The sequence below is a fragment of the Oryx dammah genome, unplaced genomic scaffold (genome assembly GCF_014754425.2).
Source record: "Oryx dammah isolate SB20612 unplaced genomic scaffold, SCBI_Odam_1.1 HiC_scaffold_29, whole genome shotgun sequence".
In the NCBI taxonomy this organism is placed as follows: Eukaryota; Metazoa; Chordata; class Mammalia; order Artiodactyla; family Bovidae; genus Oryx; species Oryx dammah.
In genome coordinates this window covers 19,854,866-19,869,885 of record NW_024070213.1, presented here as the reverse complement: position 1 = coordinate 19,869,885, position 15,020 = coordinate 19,854,866, and the positions used below count along the sequence as shown (strand labels likewise).

Genomic DNA, 15,020 nt, shown 5'->3' with positions numbered 1-15,020 from the left:
AAGGGAATTCCCAAGTCCTTATATTTTTGTGTCTTTGCCCTAGCTTCAGTAACTGCATTTAAGAATATTTCTTTCCCTATTTTTCCCTTTAGATCTGTTCATGTCATTTTGATGTAAAGCCTTTTTCTTTATCTCTTTAGGATGTGATGACCATGGATGGTCTTCCCTATGACCTCACAGAGAAACAAATATATCACATTGGGAAGCAGGTCCTTTTGGCTTTGGTAAGGCTTGGAGAAGTGACAACAGATGGCAGTGATCTTTGTTGTTAGCCTGGTATTTAATGTCATATTTCTTATATTTATGTTCTCAAATGGGGTATATATTATAAGCAAAATCTGGTGGAAGTTAGGGGGCAGAAACTCAAGCATCACTAAATAGTTTTCAGTTTTCTCTTTATGAAATTATTTAGATAATATAATTCAGGATTTGTCACTCTAGGTAGAAAGTGGTTGATTTAGGGTTTCTAGAAGAAACAGGAAGGGTTTTATTTCTTTTATTGTTTATTAAAAAAGAAGTATTTTTTGGCCACACCATGAGGCATGCAGGATCTTAGTTCCCCTACCAGGGATCAAACCTGTGCCCCGGGAAGCACAGAATCTTAACTACTGGACCACCAGGGTAGTCCCAAGAAGGGTTTTGAAAGGCTTCTCAGTCTTAAAGGTAAAAGCACCAGGGCCAAGAGCTATATGTCCACATGTTGTTCACTCAGTCATGTCTGACTGTTTGCAGCTGTATGGACTGTAGCCGGCCAGGCTCCCGTGTCTTCCACTATCTCCCAGAGTTTGCTCAAACTCATGTCTATTGAGTTGGTGATGCTATCTAGTCACCCCATCCTCTCCTGCCCCCTTCTCATCCTTCCCTATATATACTGTTGCCAGATGTAAAAGAGGAAAAGATAAATTGGTAGAAGATTTGGGAAGAGAAAAAGAATGGGTGAAAGGCTACAGAGCCAGAAGGATGTTTATAATTTATACCTGAAGAGCAAGAAATACTAGCTCAGAATGTGTTAGGCAGGAGACTTGCTGTAATACTGAATGTGACAGGAATTGCATATACTTGAAAAGGAACAAAGAACAAGTGGAAGAGGAGGAATAAGAAAGGGGTGAAGATGAGATCATTTCTTTATTTTAAACTAACCTAAATAAGGGCTTCCCTAGTAGTCTGGTGGTTGACTCTGCACTTCTAATGCAAGGGGCATGAGTCTGATCCCTGGCCAAGGAACTAGGATCCCACATGTCTTATCAATGTCATCCAGGTGCAGTGGTTCTCAAACACCTTCTTGGCTGTGCTGGAATAATTTTGAAACTTCTTAAGAATATGGATTACCAGGCTCCTCTTCCTATATTTTGGTTAAGTATATTTAGAGTTAAATCCTTATCAGTTTATAAAGCTTTCAGGTAGTTCTGATTTGCATGTATGCTCAGTAGCTCAGTTGTGTCCAACTTTGTGACCCCATGGACTGCAGCCCTTCAGGATCCCCTGTTCATGGGATTTTGCAGTCAAGAACACTGGAGTGGGTTTTTACTTCTGGACTAAAAAGTATTAGTAGAATTTGTAATATTTTCTATGAATTAGAATACCTGGCTCTGGTCACTTAATATCTATGTGGCCTTGTGTAATCATTTATTTTATCAGAAAGCTACTTCCCTAACTTACCTCATCTAGTTACTTTAGGGACAAAATGAGATGATGTAAAATTGTATATTAATTTGCTATTGTGACAGTTTTGCTATGCATCGTTGTTGTGCAGACACTAAGTTGTATCTGACTCTTTGTGACCCCATGGCCTGCAACATGCCAGGCTTCCCCATGCTTCGTTGTCTCCCAGAGTTTGCTCAGATTCATGTCCATTGAGTTGGTGAAGCTATCTAACCATCTCATCCTCTGCTGCCCTCTTCTCCTTTTGCCTTCAATCTTTCCCAGCATCAGAGGCTTTTCCAATGAGTTGGCTCTTCCCATCAGGTGACTAAAGTATTGGAGTTTCAGCTTCAGCATCAGTCCTTCCAATGAATATTCAAGGTTGATTTCCTTTAGGATTGACTGATTTGATCTTGCAGACCAGTTTGGGAGACTGCTACTACGTATTTTAAACCTACTTCTCTTTTCCTTGTCTAGCTGGTCTCTCAGTTCAGTTCAGTTCATTTCAGTCGCTCAGGCGTGTCCGACTCTTTGCGACCCCATGAACCGCATCACGCCAGGCCTCCCTGTCCATCACCAACTCCTGGAGTCTACCCAAGCCCATGTCCATCGACTTGGTGATGCCATCCAACCATCTTATCCTCTGTCGTCCCCTTCTCCTCCTGCCCTCAACCTTTCCCAGCATCAGGGTCTTTTCCAATGAGTCAGCTCTTTGCATCAGGTGGCCAAAGTATTGGAATTTCAGCTTCAACATCAGTCCTTCCAATGAACACCCAGGACTGATCTCCTTTAAGATGGACTGGTTGGATCTCCTGGCAGTCCAAGGGACTCTCAAGAGCCTTCTCCAACACCAAGTTCAAAAGCATTGATTCTTCGGTGCTCAACTTTCTTTATAGTCCAACTCTCACATCCATACATGACCACTGGAAAAACCATAGCCTTGACTAGATGGACCTTTGTTGGCAAAGTAATGTCTCTGCTTTTCAATATGCTATCTAAGATGGTCATAACCTTCCTTCCAAGTTATCTTTTAATTTCATGGCTGCAATCATCATCTGCAGTGATTTTGGAGCCCAGAAAAATAAAGTCAGCCATTGTTTCTACTATTTCCCCATCTATTTCCCATGAAGTGATCGGACCAGATGCCATGATCTTAATTTTCTGAATGTTGAGCTTTAAGCCAACTTTTTCACTCTCCTCTTTCACTTTCATCAAGAGGCTTTTTAGTTCCTCTTCACTTTCTGCCATAAGGGTGGTGTCATCTGCATATCTGAGGTTATTGATATTTCTCCCAGCAATCTTGATTGCAGCTTGTCCTTCCTCCAGCCCAGCATTTTAGAAAAATGTGAAATCAGGCCAGGGCTGGATTCAGAATATGAGATTTTATTTTCCAAACCCAGTATGAATATTATTTGGCTTATTTGCTCAGTTTGCTATTTTTGGTTTGTTTGTTTAAAGCAAAGCTAGTATATTTACTAATAAATTTGTCTTCAAATATAAAAAGGGTATATCAATGTTTCAAAAATGTATGGATCAATGTCAGACCCAGAGAATGTACAACACAAAAAGTGCGCTTATTTGTAAGCTCTGGACTCCAGTTGAAAACAGTGTACCTGTATAGGGCTTCCCTGGTAACTCAGCTGGTAAGCAATCTGCCTGCATTTCAGGAGACCCTGGTTCAATTCCTGAGTTAGGAAGATCCCCTGGAGGAGGGCATGGCAACCCACTCCCGTATCCTTGCCTGGAGAATCCCATGGACAGAAGAGCCTGGAGGGCTACAGTCCATGGAATCAAAAAGAGTCAGACCCAACTGAGTGACTAAGCACATAGGGCTTCCCAAATGGAACAGTCATAAAGAATCCGCCTCCCAAAGCAGAAAATGCAAGAAGAGACTTGGGTTTGATCCCTGTATCTGGAAGATCTCCTGGAGGAAGAAATGGTGAACCACTCCAGTATTCTTGTCTGGGAAATCCCATGGACAGAGGAGCCTGGTGGGCTACAGTCCATGGGGTTGCAAAGAGTCACAACTAAGCAACTGAGCACATAGGTTCATCAGTTGTAACAAATGTATCACAGTGGTGCAAGTTGTTAATAATAGAGGAAACTAAGGGGCAGGAGGTGTGAGTGCTCTGGATTTTCCACTCAACATTGTTTTCACCCTAAAACAACTCATAAAAAAATAAAGTTTTTATTTTTTTTTTAAAGAATGAATTTCTGGTATCAGTTTGTTGATCTTAAACACAATGCCAACATGTCTGATTCATTATAAGTATTGTGCTTCTTATGAATTAGAATATTAGGTTCTGGTCACTGCCACTTAGTACCTGTGTGGATGTGACATGTTAATTTTTTTTATTATTAAACTTTTTATTTTGTATTGCAGTATAACTGATAAACAATGTTGTGATAGTTTCAGGTGGACAAGGGACTCAGCCATATAAATACATATTGCTATATTTAAAATGGATAACCAACAAGGACCTACTGTAGAGCACAGGGAACTCTCAGTGTTATGTGGCAGCCTGGATGGGAGGGAGTTTGAGGGAGAACGGATATGCCATTATTAATGCAGCTTGTTCAGGGTAGAAAATGTCTTTTCGAGGATCTGCTTCATTTTATCTGGGACCCAAGCCATGACCTCAGAGAGCTGATCCATTTCGACCTCACGTTGACAGGAATTTCTCCAGGAGAAGCGTCTGTTTCATGGCGATGTGGCAGCCAGGAATATTCTAATCCAGTGTGACCTCACTGCTAAGCTCTGTGGGCTGGGCCTGGCTTATGAAGTTCACTCCCGAGGGGCCATCTCCTCCACTCGCGTCATACCTCTCAAGTGGCTTGCCCCAGAACGGCTTCTGCTGAAACCAGCTGGCATCAAAGGAGACATGTACGGTTTGTTCCTGCCCCGTAGAGTTCCGCCTTTCTTGATTTCAGTGTCCTCCTGCCTGTGAACATGACTGGGTCTATTGTCAATTAAGTCTATGCATGAAGTCTCTGCTTTGAAGTCAGACAGACTCTCAAGCAAAAATGTGTGTTATGTGGCAGAGCTCATATTTGGCAGCTATCTGCAATCCTTTTTAGTGCCTCCTGAAGTATTCCCTCTGTGTTAGATCAGAAGCCTTAATTAGGAGAAAAAATGAAAAATGAATATTCACACCAATATCTGAGGATTTGATTTGGTAGAGTTTTATCTCTTTATCTAGTTTTATCTGAAAGAGGCAGATCCACTTAATCAAAAGTTTAAACTAAGAGCTATTAAAATAAAAAGAAAAAATGTATATATTTACATACATATACATATATATATGTATGTGTTGTACTAAGTCTCTTCAGTTGTATCTGACTGACAGGATCCTCTGTCCATGAAATTTTCCAGGCAAGAATACTGGAGTTGGGTAGCCTGTTCCTCCTCCAGGGGTTCCTCCTGACCCAGGGATCAAATCCTATCTCTTACCTCTGCTGCATTGGCAGGCAGGTTCTTTATCACTGTGCCACCAGGGAAGCCCATGTATATATGTATTTATATACTCAGTTTATTTTAACTTAAAACATATAAATGGATATTTATTTATCAGTCTTTCAGAGGGAGGCCAAGAGGCTACACGTGCTATGCTAAATGAAGTTACATGTTGTATTTCTTGTATAAAACAACTGTGATGCAGTGTGACTGCAGGCATTTATTGTTAATTTTCCCCCAGTTTTCTACAGTTGTCTCACTCACACATTTCGACAACACTCTCTTGTTAGCAGCTTGATTTTAGAGAATGTTTTCCAAGCATTCAACCTAGTTTTCAGGGAGCTTAGGCTTTTGGCATGTATATTTAATCAATCTACATAGTATTTAATTGATTGCGTAGTTATAGTTACATGTATGATTGGCATAAACAGGATTGCAAAGAATTACAATTGACTTTTGGTAACCATATGACTCATCTGCTTGGAGGAGCAGGTAGGTATAAAACAAAATATCTTACCACCCTTGAATGTTAGGAGCTTCAGAGGAAATTTAGAACATCAGTTAATGTGGTGACTCTGTTAAGACACTGCTTTTCATTTCATTGCTGTTTCACTGATATCTGCTTTTCAATAGAGGTGTGGAAGTAATAAACTCCCTTGGGAGATACTGCTCATTTCACAATGATGCTGTAGAATAATGAAACATATGCCTCTCAAATCATATTGTTTAGGCAACTACTTACTCCATTTATGTATAAAACTTGCTCTGTTAATGTTTTACCTAGGTTAGGGCAGTTAGATCTACTGAGGAAATAGTAGATAAATGATAAACCCTGCTTGGCCTTGAACTAAGAATAAAAGCTGGGATTTCAGCAGGAAGGAATAAAAAAGATGAAAAAGATGCACAGGGGAATTTTTATATGTTTGAGTGAATATGTTTGCATTTGCATAAGCACTCATGGCGTTTAACAAATAAGAGTAAATATCTATTAATTTGTAAATACCTATTAATGTATAATATCTATTCATATGTAATATTTAACAAATAATAGTAAATATCTATTAATGTGTAGAAAGGAGACATAAATCAAGCTCTCAAGCAAATTAGATTCTAAGGGGACTGGACAGAAATATTTTCTAGTGGCATAACTATATTGCTTATTGTACCAATCACCCTTGATTTCCATTAACTGCCAGTGTCATGGTTTTTTTAAAAAATTTAATTTTATTATTATTATGTTTACTTTACAATATTGTATTGGTTTTGCCACACATCAACATGAATCTGCCACGGGTGTACACGTGTTCCCAATCCTGAACCCCCCTCCCACCTCCCTCCCCATACCATCCCTCTGGGTCATCCCAGTGCACTAGCTCCAAGCATCCTGTATCCTGCATCGAACCTAGACTGGAGATTCACTTCTTATATGATATTATACATGTTTCAATGCCGTTCTCCCAAATCATCCCACCTTCTCCCTCTCCCAGAGTCCAAAAGACTGTTCGATACATCTGTGTCTCTTTTGCTGTCTTGCATACAGGGTTATCATTACCATCTTTCTAAATTCTATATATATGTGTTAGTATACTGTATTGGTGTCATGGGTTTCTTACTGAAGGTCTCTGGTATTTAAGTGAGCTATCTTTATGAAAGGCAGAAATAAAAATGAAGTAAACAGCTTTGTTTCTTTTACAGCTGGTCTTTTGGGATCCTGCTGTACGAGATGGTGACTCTAGGTAAGGAGAGTCCCCAAAGTAGTGTGCACCCCTATAGAAATATGCAAGGATGTTTATTTGTGTGGTAGATGGCATTTGCTGTGAGAAGAGGTTTCAGCACAATTGCTGAAGATCGAACTGAGCTGACACATTTTCAGAATCCAAGCTTGATTTTTGGGATAGTCTTATAAAGTCATGATTCCCTCCTTATCTGTCTCCCTCCTTCCTCTTTCTTTCCCCAAAGACTTTAACAATTCCATGGCATATTTTAAAATCCAAGCAGTATTCCAAGGATGACCTTGTGTGTGCTCAGTTGCTCAGTCGTGTCCAACTCTTTGCAACCCCATGGACTGTTGCCTGCCAGGTTCCTCTGTCCATGGAATTTTTCAGGCAAATTCTTGCTGGAGAGGGTTGCCATTTCCTTCTCCAGGGGATCTTCCCCACCCAGAGATCAAAACCACATCTCTTTTGAGTTTCCTGCAATGGAAGGCAGATTCTTTACCACTAGCGCCACCTGGGAAACCCCTAGGCTGATCTTGCATAAATATAAAAATGTTGTCTTTAGATTTATTAATCCATTTGACTGAGAAACTGCAGCACTTTGTCTTGTTTGAGAAGTAGAGGGCAGATCTTATTTCTCGTTCGGCTTTATTTTGTTACATTCCTGAAGACTTGCCATTTTCCTAAATTATCAGGTCTCCCTCCCCCAACATCTCCTTTCTCCAAAATTCTCCAAGTTATACCCTTATCTGTTCACCAGGGATCAACTATATTATGCCTATTAGGTTTCCTACTTTTGTAGGTGATTAGCCCAGGTGGATGGAGAATAGTGTTGGTTCTAGTTTATAATCTAGAAGACTCTAAAGTTGTCTTACTCGTCACTTTCCATACCAACAGGGGCACCTCCATATCCTGAAGTCCCTCCTACCAATATCCTACAGCATCTCCAAAGAGGGCAAATCATGGAGAGACCCAGTAGCTGCACACACACCATGTAAGTGGCTTTTAAAATCTTTTTTACTCTTTATCAGTCATGCCCTTTGTAAAGTGGCTCATATGATCCTCAGCTGTCCTCTATGTGCTAAGGTACAACCTTAAACCAAACCTATGCAGAAAATACATCTGCTCATATATATGTGTATATGTGTCTTTACATTTGTGTGTGTGTATGTGTGTGTGTGTGTATACATGCACAAACACAAACACACACATATACAATATGGAGGCAGCCACTGAATGCTATATTATAAATTTAGATTTGCTAACATTGTTAAAGTTTAGTTCCTCTGGAATCTTTAAAACAGACGAAATCCTGGGCAGGTACAGCACTGTTTTAGCTATATAAATGTCAGTCTCAGAGACTACCATCTTCAGTTCTAATATAATTGTCATAAAATCCACAGTTACTCACTGGTTCTTATTTGATATCTAACTTAAAAAAATTTTTCCTGGTTCTAAGCATGTTGGAAGCCCATCAGAAGAAAGACAGTGAGAAGAAATTAGACAGCAGAAGGAAGATATCAAATTGCCAGCAGAAAGGGACAGTTGGTGAACTAACATAGAAGCAGAAAAGTAAAAATTACATGCAGAATTTCATAAACAATAAAGTACAAAGCAGGTTATGATAGACTATAAGAAAGGCTTAGATTATTTTTAAGAAAGCAGGAGATAATATATTGATATACATTTTTATTTAAATTGCCGTTATTTTGTAAATTCTTCAATACTGAAAAGGTAACTTTCTAGCACCTGAGTTTCCCACAAATACAAACAGTAATTGTATCAGGCATATTAAAAATGCTAAAAGTCATAACTGTATTTACTTATATACACATAGGATAGTGATGATACTGGCTGGGTATACTGGAATGAAATTATTGACAAATATTTCTTGTAGGCTATGTATGTATGTGTGTGTGGCTGTCCTTGATACTGGGGAAAGGCAGAGACATTTAATTGAAAAAGTACCTGATCTTGAACCATGTAATATTTGGATGAGAAATACCTGAAAGAACATGAAAATCAACAGAAAGTGTGAAGCAATGAGTAGACTGGTTAAAAACTCAGATTCATGTCATAGTCAAAAAGACACATTTCAGTCTTAAGTCCTATATGTTACATTGTTTACTTAGCTTAAAACAGGTAAAATGATAGTTCTACCTCAAAGTAATTGTGAGGCTGCAATGAAATAATGCATGTTAAGTTTCCCTTCCATGCCTTTTGGGCTTCCCTGATGTCTCAGTGGGTAAAGAATCTGCTTGCAATTTAGGAGACACAGGATCTCAGGTTGGGTCCTTGGGTCGAAAAGATCCCCTGGAGGAGGAAATGGCAACCCACTCTAGTATTCTTGCCTAGAAAATCCCATGGACAGAGGAGCTTGGTGGGCCACAATCTGTGGGGTTGCAAAGTCAGACATGACTGAATACTCAACTAAGCACACCATGCCTTTTATAATAAGTATGTTCTTGCTAAATGTTATCAGTATTAGTAGAGTAATATAACATGTTACACAAAGTCTAATGGTACAACATTAAAGAGTATGAGAAACACAGGTTATAAGGGAAGGAATTGAAAATTCCTACTTATACCATTAGCAAAGAATAACCAAGGAGAGGATATTAATGTCTCGGGCAGAGCATAAGCAAAGAAAAAGCTGGGTGTTACTAACCATGTCTGGGGCATAGCTAGATGTTGTCTTAGGAGGAGGAGAGGGCTCCTGTTAAGCAAGGCCTGTGTGGGAAGAAGCTGGGGCGTAGGATGCTGACTTTATAAGATGAATGGTAGGAAACTGCTGTTCTTGGGTGGTAATGAGACTTGATAAAGAGTGTTTGATAACAGACTGTGTTGCACATTCTCTAGAAACTGGATTGAAACAGACATATTGAAGGTGGTAAATACATCTATCTAAGGCCATTTCCTGGGGAAGCTAAATAATAAAGGGAGAAAATGACCTGGACTAATGGAAAGAACTATCTGATTACAGTATCTGAAATTAGTATGAATCATATTATTCCAAATCTTCTTATTTTCCCCTGTTGTAATGTAGCTCATACTGGTAGATAAGTTACAGCAGTGGTCTGGAATGATGTAAATTCAAAATATGTAGGATGAAAACACTCAACTTCTGAAAGAGTTTTTGGCAATAGAAAAAACAACAAAACTGTTTTGTCATACTGGTTGTAATAGAGCAGAAACCAACATGTCATTGACCCCATGGACTGTAGCCCAGCAGGCTCCTCTGACCATGGAATTCTTCAGGCAAGAACACTGGAGTGGGTAGCCATGCCCTCCTCCACGGGATCTTCCTGACCCAGAGATCGAATCCAGGTCTTCTGTATTGGAGTCTTTACCATCTGTGCCCTGAGGGAAGTCCATAAAACAATTATTCCCAAATTTTTAAAAAAAGGAAAAGAAAAAGAATAAGGTAATGAAATAGATTAGAAGATTCTAGTGAATAAAGGAACTCATGCGAATTCATATTCATGTAAAAAACTTTGCATTCATGTAAAAAAAAATGATTCTTTGTTGACTGAGCCACTAGGGAAGCCCATAGTATAACTATTGACTAGTATTAACTAGTATACTATTCGTGTGACTAGTATAACTATTCTCTACACTTATGTGTGTTCAATGTTTTCCATAATAAAAGTTACAGTAGAAAAAAATCATCAGTCATTCCTATTATAAAAAAAGGTTAAGATATTAAGAGATTCAGTATGTAGGAAGGTGAGAAGGAATAGTATTCTCTGGGAAGAGTATGGGACAGGTGATGAACAGATTACAGAATTGTAGGGTTCTTTTGTTAAGATTTGTAAGCGAAGAAGCATGTTTTTCAAACATTTGCCTTGTCAAGGAAGTCAGTTTCTCTTGTTCCCCTTTCAGGTATGGTCTCATGAAGTCCTGCTGGCGCTGGAGTGAGGACAGTCGCCCCTCACTTAGAAAGCTACACTCGTATCTCGAAACTGCTGCTCAAAGTGCAAATGACAAGGCTGTGTTGCAAGTACCGGAGTTGGTGGTACCTGAACTGTACGCAGCTGTGGCAGGTATCAGCGTGGAGAGTATCTCCTACTGCTACAGCATCTTATGAAGGTCCTGGGACAATACCCACTTTGGGGAGATCGTATACTCTTGAAACCAGTTCCTCCAAGAACAAAGACTTTCTAGTGGGAGTTAAAGGGAGAAATGGGACATGGATCTTGAATCTTCCCCTACACATTTCCCTAGAAGCCTGAAATGATGCTGGATGAGACTGCCCTCACCATGTACCCTTGAGACGGAGAAATGCAGTTTCATTTCTGTAGTCCCAATTCTGAAGACACAGGGTAGATGGGTTGGACAGTGTCCATGCAAGGGAGGTTTTACAAATTTGCAATCTTTGTTGCAACATGGCATAGATAAGTTGGTCCCTCCTACCACAGGCTTGTTTCCTTCGAAACGTGCCTTTATCTAGACTATAGTAAGGTCCAGAAAATTGGAATCAAATGAGGGAAGAGAAAGTTGATAAAGAAATTGATGAGAAGAAAACGAAAGGTTCTATTTGCTCAGGAGTATAGATGAGGACCAAGGTCCATCCTTCACAGAGAAAGGAGGGGGGAAGGTCATATAGTTTTTCATTTCTGGTCCATTCATGCAGGGATGAAGGAGAACCATTAAGGAAGATTTCTGAGCTCTCCCTAAAGTATAAGCTCACCTTATATGGAGAAATACAGTCCCCTTTTATCTAATTCTGAGATAGGTAAATCCTGTTGGTACTATTCTAACTAGAAGCTGGAGGAGTGACTTCATGATTAAGAGCATTGGTTATGCATCATCCATCAGGCTGGCTTTCTGGTCCCTGTTAGAATAGGGAAATCAACCCTGAATATTTATTGGAAGGACTGATGCTGAAGCTGAAGCCCCAGTACTTTGGCCACTTGATGCGAAGAGCCGACTCATTGGAAAAGACCCTGATGCTGGGAAAGGTTGAGGGCAGGACGAGAATGGGGTGACAGAGGATGAGATGGTTGCTTGGTATCTCTGACTCAATGGCCATGAGTGAGCAAAGTCAGAAAGACAGTGAAGGACAGGGAAGCCTGGCGTGCTGCAGTTCATGGGATCACAAAGAGCTGGGCATGACTGGGTGACTGCACAATGGCAAATGAGACTATGGAGACTGAACTCAGAGGGTCCAATAGGGCTGATGATGAATTGACTGTGTATGTACTTAATAAATGGGAAATATGGAAACCAGCAAGGGTGCTCATTAGCTCAGGATGTCTTCAAGGAGTGCTAGAAAAAGATGTAACCTGAGATAGAAAGATGGTAGGTTCTGATTTTCAATCATTCAATGATGTACTGTGAAACTTATTTCATTAAATTAATATTTATTGAGTGAAAATATACGTTTTGGGTTATACAGTTGCCAAAATCTTGACAATAAGGAGGATGAAAGTAAATAAATGTGAATTAACGTCAACAGGAAAATTCAAGAGACAGTCTACATTGTCAGAAGAAGATTCCTCATGTGTAAAAATGTGATGATACTTACTTCACAGGGTTGTTGTGAGAATGGAATGAAAGGGTGTTATTTGTACCACATGTGACACATACTATATGATAATAAATATTAATTTCCTTACCCACCCCTTTACTATCCTAGGTTCTCCTTCATGTATTTTTCATTTAACATCTGTGGTGACCAAGAAGAGAACCTTGGTCTGTCAGTCACATTGCAAGGCCGGGCACACTTAAAGATGATGGTATAGTACAAATTGTTGTTGTTTAGTTCTGTCTGAGTCTTTTGTGACTTCATGGACTGTAGCCCCCCAGGCTCCTCTGTCCACGGGGTTTTCCCAGGCAAGAATACTGGAATGGGTTCCTTCCCCAGGGGATCTTCTCGACGCAGGGGCAAACCCACATCTCCTGCATTAGCAGGCGAATTCTTTATCACTGAACCATCCGGAGAAGCCTGAGTACAAATACCACATGACTGAAATGAGGAAGTCATTATTTTTGTGTGAGTGTCTGGATGATGGCAGTCACCTCCCACTATTTCAACATACTGGAGCTATCATGATGATGACAATTCAGTTGAACACATGGTCTGTGATTTTAAAGAATATATCAGGTACTCTTGAAGAGACATTCAAGGCTGCTATAGGAAAGCTGACTGGCAGTTGAAAAAGTTTACACAATCCTGATGGAGTCACCCAACTGCATAGCAATTCTTGCACCTGTAGGAATACTACAATGACTAGTCAGAATTTTAATAAGTGGTAAGTAGCAATAGGGAGAAGGGAGGTAGAATGGCTCAGCACAAAACAATGAACTCCTATGGAATGTCATTGTTCTCAGCTGTTCCCTTATGTCTAATTTACAAAATATTTATTCAACATTTTCAAAGAATTGATTGTTAAGGGCACCTGTGCCAGACACTGTGCTAGATGCTGGATAAAAGAAACAGTGTTGGATTAGAGTCTAGAAAGCAAAGGGACATTATATACATGTTTGTATGCATAACGTGTGGTGTGGAGATGGTGAAGGACAGGGAGGCCTGGTGTTCTGCAGTCCAAGACAAGAAGAAGAATGTGTATTTGTGCATTACAGACCACGGTAAGTGCTGTGAAGAAAAAGTACAGGGTAAGCGGAAGGGAGTAAAAAGTGGGGCCTTTGCTGAAAAAAGTGGCATTTAAAATGAGACCTTAGGAATGGGGTGAGTAAGCCTGACAGTGAAGAGAAGAGCTTTCCAGGAGAAGGATTATTTACATGAAAACACTGAGGCAAGAAAAAAAGCAGTTTGAGGAACTGCAAGGAGGCACCGTGAGGCAGGAGGGGAGTGATGCTGATGAAACGGAGCATTGCTCTTTCACACTGTATTTTTCTTCCCCAGGGGAAATAATGAATTTGCCTTTAGCAACAATATTCAAAGTAGTACTTGATACTCATCCATCACGGGTAATTTAGAAATAATAAAATTCAACTCTACCAAAATTCTGGGAATAAGTTAGATGATCCAGGAGAGAATAATTCACAAAATACCCACCATTTACAAAAATAGACTCAATGGAAAAGTATAATTTTAAAAATATATAAGAGGAACAAAATATTAATTCTGCAAATAGTTGTTCATTGTATACCACATACAAAGCTGAAAGTTAGTCTCTGTGGAGAAAATAAAGACAAACCTGAATGACTCAAGTCACTTATTTAGTAGTAAACTGATGCCTCCATTTTTTTTTTAATTACATATCTTTATTAGGAACAATATTTTGAACACTTGATCCTAATAAAAGTATATTAATTTATGTAGAGGTGTAAAATATACACAGTATAAAATAAATGCAGTATAAATTTAAAAGGGTAAGATAAAGGTGAAATAAATTTATTTTTAAAATATTTTGCTAATTATTTCACATTTTATGTTAATGTTTATTTTGGTAGATGGCAAAGAAACAGACAATTGCTATTTTCAACGTGATTTGTTTTTCTGGATATAGATCTGGAAAACTGGATAGAGTAATTGTTTATTCAAAGGAAACTGGACTTTACCCTCAATTGGCCAGAATTTTTCCAAAAGGACAGTTATATTTCTGGCATATTTGACTTATCATTCAAATCAGGTATTTCCAAGGTAATGAATAGAAAAGAGAATTTTAATGTCTACCATTTAATCAAGTTGAATCCGTGTTAGGATTTGTTTTATTGTTTTGATTTCCTCCTCTCTCAGTCTTTCTTTTCCAATTTATCCTTTATGGTTAAAAAACAATTCTAACATAGCTAGGAACTGAGCAAATGCTGACCTGGAAATCATGTCCCACTGAAACTTGACAATGTAACTTAACAGAATAATCTGAACCAGAGTTCTCAAATCATGTTTTTGCACAACACTTTATTTAGGTATTTTGTGCCTGAAGAATCCCATGGACAGAAGAGCCTGGAGTCCATGGAGGTTGCAAAGAGTTGGACACAACTGAACACTTAGATTAAATTTGAATAATAATATTTTTCACCATTTTAAATAAAAAGTAAATCAGTTCAGTTCAGTTGCTCAGTCGTGTCCAATTCTTTGCAACCCCATGAACTGCAGCACACCAGGCCTCCCTGTCCATCACCAACTCCCGCAATCTACTCAAACTCATGTCCATTGAGTCAGTGATGCCATCCAACCATCTCATCCTTTGTCGTCCCCTTCTCCTCCTGCCTTCAATCTTTCCCAGCATCAGGGTCTTTCC

General features: G+C 39.3%; 1 protein-coding gene across 2 annotated transcripts in view; it reads left to right on the top strand.

Moving 5' to 3' along the window:
• Window positions 1-11,777, top strand: part of STYK1 (serine/threonine/tyrosine kinase 1) — a 52,537-nt gene extending 40,760 nt beyond the window's left edge. For both annotated transcript variants that reach the window (XM_040235184.1, XM_040235183.1), the window contains exons 7-11: window positions 141-224; window positions 4,317-4,525; window positions 6,791-6,831; window positions 7,708-7,804; window positions 10,693-11,777. In XM_040235184.1, the coding sequence (XP_040091118.1) occupies window positions 141-224; window positions 4,317-4,525; window positions 6,791-6,831; window positions 7,708-7,804; window positions 10,693-10,897 (636 nt within the window). In that variant the 3' untranslated portion in view covers window positions 10,898-11,777. The remainder of the gene's footprint in view (window positions 1-140; window positions 225-4,316; window positions 4,526-6,790; window positions 6,832-7,707; window positions 7,805-10,692) is intronic.
• The last annotated feature ends 3,243 nt before the right edge of the window (window positions 11,778-15,020 follow it).